Source organism: Sphaeramia orbicularis, unplaced genomic scaffold, assembly GCF_902148855.1.
Source record: "Sphaeramia orbicularis unplaced genomic scaffold, fSphaOr1.1, whole genome shotgun sequence".
NCBI classification, from domain to species: Eukaryota; Metazoa; Chordata; class Actinopteri; order Kurtiformes; family Apogonidae; genus Sphaeramia; species Sphaeramia orbicularis.
Window position 1 is genome coordinate 259,155 of NW_021941459.1, and position 12,734 is coordinate 271,888.

The window sequence follows — 12,734 nt, forward strand, 5'->3', positions numbered from 1 at the left end:
TTAAATATGTGGATGTTGAATATGTGGATGTTGAATATGAGGATGTTAATATGTGGATGTTGAATATGAGGATGTTGAATATGATGATGTTAAATATGAGGATGTTAAATATGTGGATGTTGAATATGTGGATGTTGAATCTGGATGTTGAATATGAGTGTTAAATATGTGGATGTTAAATATGTGGATGTTGAATAGAGGATGTTAAATATGTGGATGTTGAATATGAGGAGTTGAATATGATGATGTTGAATATGTGGATGTTGAATATGAGGATGTTAAATATGTGGATGTTGAATATGATGATGTTAAATATGAGGATGTAAATATGGGATGTTGAATATGTGGATGTTGAATATGAGGATGTAAATATGTGGATGTTAAATATGTGGATGTTGAATATGAGGATGTTAAATATGTGGATGTTGAATATGAGGATGTGAATATGATGATGTTAAATATGAGGATGTTAATATGTGGATGTAAATATGCGGATGTTGAATATGAGGATGTTAAAGGTGGATGTTAAATATGTGGATGTTGAATATGAGGATGTGAATATGATGATGTTAATATGAGGATGTTAAATATGTGGATGTTGAATATGAGGATGTTAAATATTGGAAGTTGAATATGAGGATGTTGAATATGAGGATGTTGAATATGTGGATGTTAAATATGTGGATGTTGAATATGTGGATGTTGAATATGAGGTTGTTAAATGTGGAAGTTGAATATGAGGATGTTAAATATGTGGATGTTGAATATGAGATGTTAAATATGTGGATGTTGAATATGAGGATGTTGAATATGAGGATGTTAAATATGTGGATGTTGAATATGTGGATGTGAATATGAGGATGTTAAATATGTGGATGTTGAATATGAGGATGTTAAATATGTGGATGTGAATATGAGGATGTTAAATATGTGGATGTTGAATATGAGGATGTTAAATATGGAAGTTAATATGTGGATGTTAAATATGTGGATGTTGAATATGAGGATGTTAAATATGTGGATGTTGAATATGAGGATGTTGAATATGAGGATGTTAAATATGTGGATGTTAATTGTGGATGTTGAATATGAGGATGTTAAATATGTGGATGTTGAATATGAGGATGTTATGTGGAAGTTGAATATGTGGATGTTAAATATGTGGATGTTGAATATGAGGATGTTAAATATGTGGATGTTGAATATGAGGATGTTGAATAGAGGATGTTAATATGTGGATGTTGAATATGTGGATGTTGAATATGAGGATGTTAATATGTGGATGTTGAATATGTGGATGTTGAATATGTGGATGTTAAATATGTGGATGTGAATATGAGGATGTTGAATATGTGGAAGTTGAATATGTGGATGTTAAATATGGATGTTGAATATGTGGATGTTAAATATGTGGATGTTGAATATGAGGATGTAAATATGTGGAAGTTGAATGTGGATGTTAATATGTGGATGTTGAATATGTGGACGTTGAATAGCGGATGTTGAATATGAGGATGTTAAATATGTGGATGTTGAATATGCGATGTTGAATATGAGGATGTTAAATATGGGAAGTTGAATATGTGGATGTTAAATATGGGATGTTGAATATGAGGATGTTAAATATGTGGAAGTTGAATATGTGGATGTTAAATATGTGGATGTTGAATATGAGGATGTTAAATATGTGGAAGTTGAATATGTGGATGTTAAATATGTGGATGTTGAATATGAGGATGTTAAATATGTGGAAGTTGAATAGTGGATGTTAAATATGTGGATTTGAATATGTGGACGTTGAATATGAGGATGTTAATATGTGGAAGTTGAATATGTGGATGTTAAATATGTGGATGTTGAATATGAGGATGTTGAATATGAGGATGTTAAATATGTGGATGTTGAATATGTGGATGTTGAATATGAGGATGTTACATATTTGGAAGTGAATATGGATGTTAAATATGTGGATGTTGAATATGAGGATGTTAAATATGTGGAAGTTGAATATGTGGATGCTGTATGAGGATGTTAAATATGTGGAAGTTGAATATGTGGAAGTTGAATATGAGGATGTTAAATATGTAGAAGTTGAATATGTGGATGCTGAACATATGGATGTTGAATATGTGCATGTTGAATATGAGGATGTTAAATATGTGGATGTTGAATATGAGGATGTTACATATTTGGAAGTTGAATATGTGGGAAGTTGAATCTGTGGAAGTTGAATCTCTGGAAGTTGAATCTGTGGAAGTTGAATCTGCGGATGCTGGGTGGGTTCATACCTCTGAACTCTGCTCTCCTTCCTCAGGTCGTGAACTTTGACCTCCAGGTCTTCGACTCGGACACTCAGCGAATGTTTCTCCTGCTTTAACTCTTCGATCACCTGAAACGATAACAACAATTAGAACACATGACGCCCAAAAAACCACCTCTTGCCAGCGCAAAAACTTTAATTGAAAAACGAGAGATTTGGCGAAATTGTCGTTTTTCCATCAGACACATTTTATGCACAGTTATATTCACGCAATTTGAGGGACAATGGAAAGACTAGTGACACGTTCAGGGTTCAATTCTGAAGAGTGTTCTGATTATTATTAGAATTATCAGCTAAAGGTCATGTTATGTTTACGGGTTAAAGGTCATGTTAGTTTAGGGTTAAAGGTCATGTTATGTTTACGGGTTAAAGGTCATGTTATGTTTAGGGTTAAAGGTCATGTTATGTTTAGGGGTTAAAGGTATGTTATGTTATGTCCCTCTGTCCGTCCGTCCGTCCTTTCTGCGGTCTGACCTGTCTTTGTAGAGCAGTGCCTGATGGGTAATGAGTCCGTCCGCTCCTCCGTTTCCCATCTCCTTCTCCAGAGCGAGGCAGCGCTGAGTCTCGAATCCGCCAGAGACGCCATCCGCTGGGCATCGGCCCGGGCAAGCTCCGCCTCCTGGACGGGAATGACAGACAGAAGGAGGTCAGGGGGGCGGAGACAAACAAGGTGACAAAGACGCCGCCATGGAAACCACGATCAGACACCGATACGACTTGTACCATGACTACAAATGGAGCAGGCCCGATCCAGACCCAGATCTAGACCCAGACCCAGACCCAGATCTAGACCCAGACCCAGATCTAGACCCAGACCCAGATCCAGACCCAGATCTAGACCCAGACCCAGATCTAGACCCAGACCCAGATCTAGACCCAGACCCAGATCCAGATCTAGACCCAGATCCAGACCCAGATCCCTGCCTTTGCTCTGTCCTCCTACAGGTTTATTCTGGATTATTTAACTAGTTCTTTAGTTGAACCGGTCCAGTAGTCAAATGTGATAAAAAACTGATGATCTTTGGAAAAATTACTGACTTTTTTCCTCCGATCTTTGGTTTTAATCCTGAATCTTCACTTAAAACACGTCCACATGGAAAAACACAAACATAAGAAGTTTATATGAACATTATTTTCCACTTAAACTGAATTAAATCATTAAATAAACTTCAGTCCTGATCAGAACAATTAAATATTCATCATTTTTCTTTGAACTTTAACTCTTTAAATGTTATTTTAAAGGCTGATGATGGTTTTTTTAACACCTGAAAGCAGAAAAAATAAAATATTTCTATACGATACATGATAAGTTGTATTTTTGTGATCGTATCAACATGGATTATGATGTGTTTGTTTTTCTGTCTGCAGGTGAACGGTGCATGTTCATGTGTGTGTCAGCTGGTTCTTCTTCTGTTCTGTTCGTTAGTGCAGCTCTACTTTAAACAGTGTGTGCGTCTTCTTCTGTGGTTCTGTTCGTTAGTGCAGCTCTACTTTAAACAGTGTTGTGCGTTCTTCTTCTGTGGTTCTGTTCGTTAGTGGCAGCTCTACTTTAAACAGTGTGTGCGTTCTTCTTCGTGGTTCTGTTCGTTAGTGCAGCTCTACTTTAAACAGTGTTGTGCGTTCTTCTCTGTGGTTCTGTTCGTTAGTGCAGCTCTACTTAAACAGTGTTGTGCGTTCTTCTGTGGTTCTGTTCGTTAGTGCAGCTCTACTTTAAACAGTGTGTGCGTTCTTCTGTGGTTCTGTTCGTTAGGCAGCTCTACTTTAAACAGTGTTGTGCGTTCTTCTTCTGTGGTTCTGTTCGTTAGTGCAGCTCTACTTTAAACAGTGTTGTGCGTTCTTTTCTGTGGTTCTGTTCGTTAGTGCAGCTCTACTTTAAACAGTGTTGTGCGTTCTTCTGTGGTTCTGTTCGTTAGTGCAGCTCTACTTTAAACTGTTGTGCGTTCTTCTGTGGTTCTGTTCGTTAGTGCAGCTACTTTAAACGGTGTGTGCGTTCTTCTTCTGTGGTTCTGTTCGTTAGTGCAGCTCTACTTTAAACAGTGTTGTGCGTTCTTCTGTGGTTCTGTTCGTTAGTGCAGCTCTACTTTAAACAGTGTTGTGCGTTCTCTGTGGTTCTGTTCGTTAGTGCAGCTCTACTTTAAACAGTGTTGTGCGTTCTTCTTCTGTGGTTCTGTTCGTAGTGCAGCTCTACTTAAACAGTGTTGTGCGTTCTTCTCTGTGGTTCTGTTCGTTAGTGCAGCTCTACTTTAAACAGTGTTGTGCGTTCTTCTGTGGTTCTGTCGTTAGTGCAGCTCTACTTTAAACAGTGTTGTGCGTTCTTCTGTGGTTCTGTTCGTTAGTGCAGCTCTACTTTAAACGGTGTGTGCGTTCTTCTCTGTGGTTCTGTTCGTTAGTGCAGCTCTACTTTAAACAGTGTTGTGCGTTCTTCTTCTGTGGTTCTGTTCGTTAGTGCAGCTCTACTTTAAACGGTGTTGTGTGTTCTTCTTCTGTGGTTCTGTTCGTTAGTGCAGCTCTACTTAAACGGTGTTGTGCGTTCTTCTTCTGTGGTTCTGTTCGTAGTGCAGCTCTACTTTAAACAGTGTTGTGCGTTCTTCTTCTGTGGTTATGTTCGTTAGTGCAGCTCTACTTTAAACAGTGTTGTGCGTTCTTCTTCTGTGGTTCTGTTCGTTAGTGCAGCTCTACTTTAAACGGTGTTGCGTTCTTCACCTCCTGCAGCAGTTGGACTTTGGTTTCCAGGATCTCCTGCATGTGGCTGATCTCCTCCTGACGTTCGGCCAAACGCCGCTGCAGCTCAGCCTCGCTCTGATTGGACAGGAGCTCCGCCGTCAACCTACGGGGTCACAGGGTTCGGGCGGTGATTAGTTGAGTGTTTCTTAAAATAGTTTGTGACTTTTTTTTTCACTTTATCCATCTAGACCAGGGGTGTCAAAGTCATTTTAATTCAGGGGCCATATTTGGCCAGAACCAGTAAAATAAAGACTTAAAAACCTATAAATGACAAATCCAAGTTTTCCATTTGTTTTAGTACAAAAAACCCCAATTAAATTATGAAAATATTTACATTTTACAGAAAAGATGTCAATAACATGAAAAAACTGAAATTTCACTTGAAAACTTTGTGCATTTTAACAATATTGCCTCGACTTATTATTTCTACATGTACATTTACACACAGTGTTCCATAAACTTTTGGGAACAGGCAGAATATTGTTGAAATTTTGGAGTTTAGAACTAAAATTTGAACAATTTTACAATATCCATCTGTTATTATGAACACAACTGCAGATCCCAGTGGATCCATAAATGCACACATTTAGTAACAGGCAGAATATTGTTCAAATTACACATTTCAGGTTGTTCATCTTTGTTTTTATTTATGTATTTATTTGCATTTTATTGTGAAGAATAGTTTTGTAAATGTAAGTATTTTCACAGTGTAATGTTATTTTTTCACTTAAATTTTTTCCACATAATTTTTCACCAAGAAAATTTGTGGTTGTCATTATTTCTGGGTATTGTGTTGTTATTTTGGACTGTAGATAACATTAGTCTGAGTGTGGCACCTGAACCAAAGGATTTTGTTCAACCTGGACCTGTTCAGGTTCATTTTTGCACTTTCATCCTGCAGGGCGGAATGGAATCTTTGGCAGGGGGGGCCAGATTTGGCCCCCTGGGACGCATTGTTTGACACCTGTGATCTAGACGTTCTGTTTGTCCTCGAGTGAAAAGTGGAACATGTCGAGTCTGTTCATTATCTGATGATAAAACAGAACCAGGCGTTATTTATCAAACAATGTTCCAGTATTTAGACAGAGCCCAGGATCGACTGATGGGACTCATTAGTGCAGTCTATTCATGGGTCAACAGACAAAACATGGTGTGTGTTGATTTATTCAACCTTCATTAGTAAAAGTCCATCTTATCTTGAGTCATGACTACAACATCCATAAAACCAGTCGTGTCTTCGTTCCATCAGCTTCATTCACTCATTCATCCCCAAAGTTTGCACTTGTTGTTGATTGATCACGTTCATTTTTCTGCTGTTTGTGACTGAATCATCTAGAACGACAGTAAAACCCACTTCATTTATTCCATTCACTGATGAAGGAAACACTTAGTGACTGTTTCACCTGCTTTAACGTTTAATTCAGTACAAGTGACTGTTACGAACGCTTTAATGATCGACAAACACAGCGACCGTCAGCTTCAAACACAGGTGACACTTGAAAAGGACGTTAACAGGCTAATGTTAGTGTTTATAAATGTTTCTAGTTTATATACTGTAGTTTTCTATGAGTTATTTGTTACCTCCACCAGGAGCTATTGTGATCGCTTTGCTTTGTGTGCATGTTTGTTTGTTAGCAAGATAACTCCTAAGTATGGACGGATTTTATGAAATTTTCAGGAAATGTTGATATTGGCACAAGGAAGCAATGATTAATATTTGGTGGTGATCGGGGGTGGGGGGGCCCATGGGGGGCCCCACTGATTGGCCCTGGCGGAGGTCTGCGCTCTCCAAGTGCCTTCTAGAAAAGACAGCACCAGGACCTCACGCCCCAGGCAGATCAGTGGCCCCCCCACCCACCCCAGTCACCACCAAAATTTAATCATTTCTTCCTTGTGCCAGTATCAACATTTCCTGAAAATTTCATGAAACTCCATTCATAACTTTTTGAGTTATCCTGCTAAACAAACAAACAAACAAACACTGAGGGGGGGGGGGGGGGGGGGGGCAGATCCTGTCTTGAGGAGGTCTGCGCTCCTCTGGGGCTTTTCTTGTTTATATATGTTCTGTGTTTATTATGTATGTTTCTATGTGGTTATTTGTGTTTTATACAGTATGGTCCATGTAATGATGCCACGTCAGATTATTCCCTCGCCAGGAGGTGTTGTGATCACTTTGCTTTGTGTGTTTGTTTGTTGTTCATCTTAGTGTAAAACTCCTTCACCCATCTTTCCCAAAATCTTCCCCACAGATAGGCCTAGGCCCTGGGACCAACCCCGGCCATTTTGGTCCCAGTAGGACAAAGTTCAAGGTCACAGCAAGGTCACAACATCTACAGTTTTCCATCTGTCATCATTGAGACATTTTCCAAAATTCATCAAAAATTCAAAACGACCTATGATTTCCCTCCAGTTGGATCCACTGTAGCTTAGAACACTCTCTTGTATCTGGAACTAAATTGTCCACATCCACTGTGGAATGTGGACTCTGTGGGCATTACATTACATTTAACACTCAAAATTCCATTTCCCACACATTTAAAATTAGACTCAACTACTATTGATGTGAATTGAATCTAATTGGACAGACACATGACTGGGACCAAGATTCAACTTTTTCTGCTGTATGGAACACCCTGGAACTGTTGGATTTAAACAGAAGGAGTCGATCCACACATGCACACCGTTCAGGGTGCTTAGCAGATGTTTGCGTTCTCTGAACACTTGTTGAAGATGAAAATGGTCGAACTGTTCCGTCTGATTTCAAATGTTTTTTGCATAAAACCATAAATAAACCTGTAAACGCGTGTAGTGTCGGAACGTCCAGAACCCGACTCATAACCACAGCTGCCAAACAAACAGGTGCTGTAGCTCAAAATACACCAGACCTCAAGACCATAATCCACCTCTACCCTTTCCTCGGCCCTGCCCCTCCTGTCCTTTGCTTAACCCCACCCCTCCCACTCTCCCATGTATTCTACTGTAACACGCCCCTCACACTCTCTGCTATAACCCCTGCCCCTCCCATCTCTGCTGTAACCCCGGCCCTCCTGTCCTCTGCTGTAAACCCGCCCCTCCACCCCATCCATCCAATCAAAACATCTCCCTCCTCGGTTGTGGGTTCTACTCTCTGAGACTCCACAGCCTCTGAACGTGAAGGCTCATGGGAATGTTCAGGTTTGTGCGTGGGTTCGATCTGTGTCTAAAGGTTGGATCATGTGACCATGTGGGCGGGACTCAACAGAGCGTTGTCCATCAGCTCCTGTTCTCCGATCCAGCTCCTTCTTCAGACTCTCCACCTCCACCTTCAACTTGATGTTCTGGAAAAAACAACAACATTCAACACCAACCGTCAAACATCCCATCTGACATGATTATTCGACAGTATTTTTAGGGTTTTTCTAACCAAAGTAGTAGTAGTGGGAGACTTCGTGACCAGTTTTTTCCTCAGATCTGTCATCCTCAGTCCTCTCCTCAGTTCATTTCGTCTGTTCGTCTGTCTGTCTTCCTCAGCTGAATCTTTTCCTCATGCTGAACAGTGTCTTAGTTCCCATCCACCACAAACAAACCATGTGTTTACAAAACTGAGCCATGAGGGAACTCGGGCATCTGAGGAATTTTGTCGCGACGTGCATTGTGGGAAGTGACTGCTTTGAACAGGCGCTGACAGCGGCAGCGGGGTAACAAACAGGACATGGAAATGGCAGGAGCTCCGCTTCCTCTGTATATATATATATATATATATATATATATATATATATATATATATATATATATATATATATATATATACCATTTTTATTTTCAATACAAGTCATTTGTCCCTCACTGTCCTGGTACTGGAAATGTTTTTGGACATATTATACTTTCATTTTTGTGGAATTGTTGGTATAATGATGGTAATGATTACACTGGTTCACCTTTACTGTTTATGAATTTTCGACCACGCAAAATTCAGACTTGTAAGTGCTTGAAGATGATTCTGTTCATTTAAATGTTATTTTGTTTTTGTCTTAATTTGCTTTGTTTTGTTTTATTTTGTTTCTTTGCATGTTCTAAATAAATAAAAAATAAATAAATAAATAAATTAAATTATATAAATAAATACAAAATATATAAGAATGTGAATAATAATCTATAATGCAATAATGACCAATAACATAATAAATGTTGGAGGTATAATTAAGGGCAGTGGGAGATATCTGAATGAATATGAGACGCCTGTTCTCATCCACTGTACATATTTTTTGATGATAAAACTGCAAAAACCTGTAAAAATCTATCTTTTATTTCCAATAAATGCAGTTTTATTTATGCATTAGGACATTATCCGCTGCAGTTCTTACATTTTAATGATGGACAATAATCTAATCATTTATTACATTAATAGCAAAATATTAGTCCATAATTATTTTCTACAACATGTGGAATATGACAGAGGGTTTGTGTTTTTAGGTTTATGTGCATTTATTAATGATGGACTGGACACATGATATGTATGATAATACTAATAGAATAATAAATGCAGCCTGCTCCTGCTGTTCCAGGTCGTATTAGTTGCAGCTTAAATTAAACCATTCAAACAGTCAGAGGTGAAACACACACGAAGGAGTTTTTAGAATGCAAAGTGGAAGCATTTAAAAAAAAAAACTACAACTGCATAAACTCCACATACATGAAAAAAACTGCATAAAGTGGGAAAATCCTGAAACTACTGAAGTTCTAAGTTTAGAATGTGTCCCAGATGATCAGTGGTTCTTTCATCTGTTCTAAACTTCTGTGGCTTCAGGTTTTTTTAACATAAATCATCAGTTCTTATTCTCGTCTCAGCGTCGTTTCCAAATGTGCACGTTGTCGACCAGAGCAGGTTTATTAATAGAAGATCTGAACACAACACCTGCTGGGACTGCTCAACAACACCCCCACCCCCCAACACCCCCCCCTCACATTAATGGAACAGACCCCCCCCCCTCCACTTGGAAACAACATCCACCCAGAAACAACACCCACTTTTAACCCCTGGATCTGATCCAGACCCTGAACGTGACCAGGATCTGGTTTCTGACACACTGACACACAACTGGACTGACACACAACTGACACACAACTGGCACTACAGACACACAACTGGTCTGACATACAACTGGACTGACATACAACTGGACTGACACACAACTGACACACAACTGGACTGACACACAACTAAACAAACTGACACACGATTGATGAAATCCATTTAAATCAGTTCAGATCAGGTTAAATCAGATTAAATCAGTTTAAATCCATTTAAATCAGGTTAAATCAGGTTAAATCAGGTTAAATCAGGTTGTTTGTGTTTTCTGTGAAACTTGAATAAACTCTGATCGTCTTTATTCCTACTGCACCCAAACGTTCCACATAAAAACCTGGACCAGATCCAGGACTGGAGCTGGACCAGGTCTATGGGGGGATGTGGATCAGGTTCCTACCGGTCTGATGTGGGTCACTGGGTTTGGACCAGTGTGTGTGTGTGTGTGTGTGTGTGTGTGGTGTGTGTGTGTGTGTGTGTATTTACAGCCCAGGCTTCATTTACAGTAGTTGTTGCTGATGCATGATGGGAACTCAAGCCTCCAGACCCAGTTCAGTCCAGACCCGGTTCAGTCCGGTTCTGTCTGATGCTTCAGATCGTTTTTAGGTTGAATTTATTCAATTCTGCACAAACGTCTGAACCTGAACGCTGAAGTTATGAGTTTGGAGTTTCACACAACACACGAATGATTTTAGGAGAAATTTAAATGTTTGAGCTGTTGTTATTTCCTTCAAAGTCAGTGAAGCCGTTTACATGAACATAAAAATACAACTGGAATAATCAGATGTGATGCGTTTACTGTCACTGCAGAAATAGGAGAATCCATAAACACTGGTTTAGACCTTTCACTTCAGTACTGGATTTATTATTTATTTATTACAGACGTCTTCAACTCATGTTATTTGGTTTTACTCATTTTATTCATTATTATATTAAATTTGTGTTTGATTTAGTTTATTTTTTCATTATTTTACTCAATTTGTGTTTTGCTTTGCTAATTTTTTTCATTATTTTACAGATTTTTTTTTCTTTTTTTTTCATTTATTCATTATTTTACTCAGTTTGTGTTCTGTTTTTGTTCATTTTTTCATTATTATATCAATTTTGTTTGTTTTTTGTTCATTTTTTTCATTATTATATTATATTTTTATTCAGTTTTTGTTTATTTTTTCATCATTATATTCAATTTTGTTTGGTTTTTGTTAAAATTTTCATTATTATTAAATTTTTATTTGTTTTTTGTTGATTTTTTCATTCTTATATTACATTTTTATTCAGGTTTCGTTTATTTTTCATTATTATATTCAATGTTTGTTTGGTTTTTGTTTTTTTCATTATTTTACTCAATTTGTCTTCAGCTTTTGTTCATTTTTTCATTATTTTACTCAATTTTTGTTTGGTTTTGTTTTATTTTACTCAGTTTGTCTTCAGTTTTTGTTAATTTTCATGATTTTACTCAGTTTGTCTTCAGTTTTTGTTTTGTTTTGTATATTCTTCTGACAGTGGAATCAAACTTCCTGTAATTGTCTTCTACGTCACTTCTGTTTTCTATTTTAATAATTTTTCCACATGCTCAGATGTAACAGAACTAAATAAATCAGATTAACCTGTACGCATTACATCTCAAATCCTCATGAACAGGACATTTACAGCTGTAGCCATGAATGTGTCCCATATTTTTGTCCATGTAGTTTATAAATGTCAATATTTCTTTAAAGTTTAAAGTTAAAAACGAACCAATGCAATAATATTTAAATAAAACTCTATTCTGACATTTGTCCTTATTGTTTTGGATCCCAGACCCTGTTAGAACAGAAACACCTGGATTCACCGTGTCCACATACTTTTGTCCATATACTGTCATTTTGCCCCCCCAGTGCATTGTGGGTCTTGGTCACTCACCCTCTTGTGCACATCGTCGCTGCTCTCCTCAAACTTCTGCTGGATCTTCTCCTCCAGGAAGTAGATCCGCAGCTTCAGGCTGAAGTTCTCCTTCTTCAGGTCGTTCAGGTGCTGCGAGATAGTGCGGTAACCGCGGAAACCACAGTTAGACATAGCGTCGGGGGTTTGCGTTGGGGGGGGCGTGGAAGCCCCCCATCTAACACCACATAGTACGTGAAAAGACAGTGTGACTGAAGAACCGAAGAACAGAGTGTGAATGTGAACGAGAGCTGCTGTCGGTCTGGATGTGAGCACGGACACTCGGGCAGCACAGGGGGATTATGGGAGGGCTGGGGGGGGTGTGAGGGGGTGTTCCTTTTTTACCAACAGGACAGTCATGCCAAGAATGTGAGCGGAGGACAGTGTTGAAAAGACGAGGGGTGAAGGAGACACGAGCATGAGGAGAACCGACGGAACCAAACAAACCGACAGGAAACGAGTGAAAACCAAGAAAATTCAACTGCAAAAAAGGAGAATTCAACACCTGAAAAACCACCTGAAAAACCCTTAAAAACCCCTGAAAAACACCTTAATACACAGCAAAAGACCTTAGAAAACACCTGAAAAACACCTGAAAAACACCTGCAAAACACCTGCAAAACACCTGAAAAACACCTTAAATACACCAGCAAAAGACCTTAGAAAAACACCTGAAAAACACCTGCAAAACACCTGCAAAACACC

At 38.6% G+C, this 12,734-nt stretch overlaps 1 protein-coding gene and 1 long non-coding RNA gene across 2 annotated transcripts in view; both read right to left on the bottom strand.

Moving 5' to 3' along the window:
• Positions 1-2,885: 2,885 nt before the first annotated feature.
• Positions 2,886-8,307, bottom strand: LOC115415845 (uncharacterized). Its single transcript, XR_003934877.1, has 3 exons — positions 8,284-8,307; positions 5,024-5,147; positions 2,886-2,939 (listed from the first exon to the last, which is right to left on the bottom strand). It is a non-coding gene; the product is annotated as an uncharacterized LOC115415845 (long non-coding RNA).
• Positions 8,308-11,935: 3,628 nt separating this feature from the next.
• Positions 11,936-12,734, bottom strand: part of LOC115415844 (CDK5 regulatory subunit-associated protein 2-like) — a 62,440-nt gene continuing 61,641 nt past the window's right edge. The window contains exon 4 of the mRNA XM_030129495.1: positions 11,936-12,122. Coding sequence (XP_029985355.1) covers positions 11,970-12,122 — 153 coding nt within the window. The 3' untranslated portion in view covers positions 11,936-11,969. The remainder of the gene's footprint in view (positions 12,123-12,734) is intronic.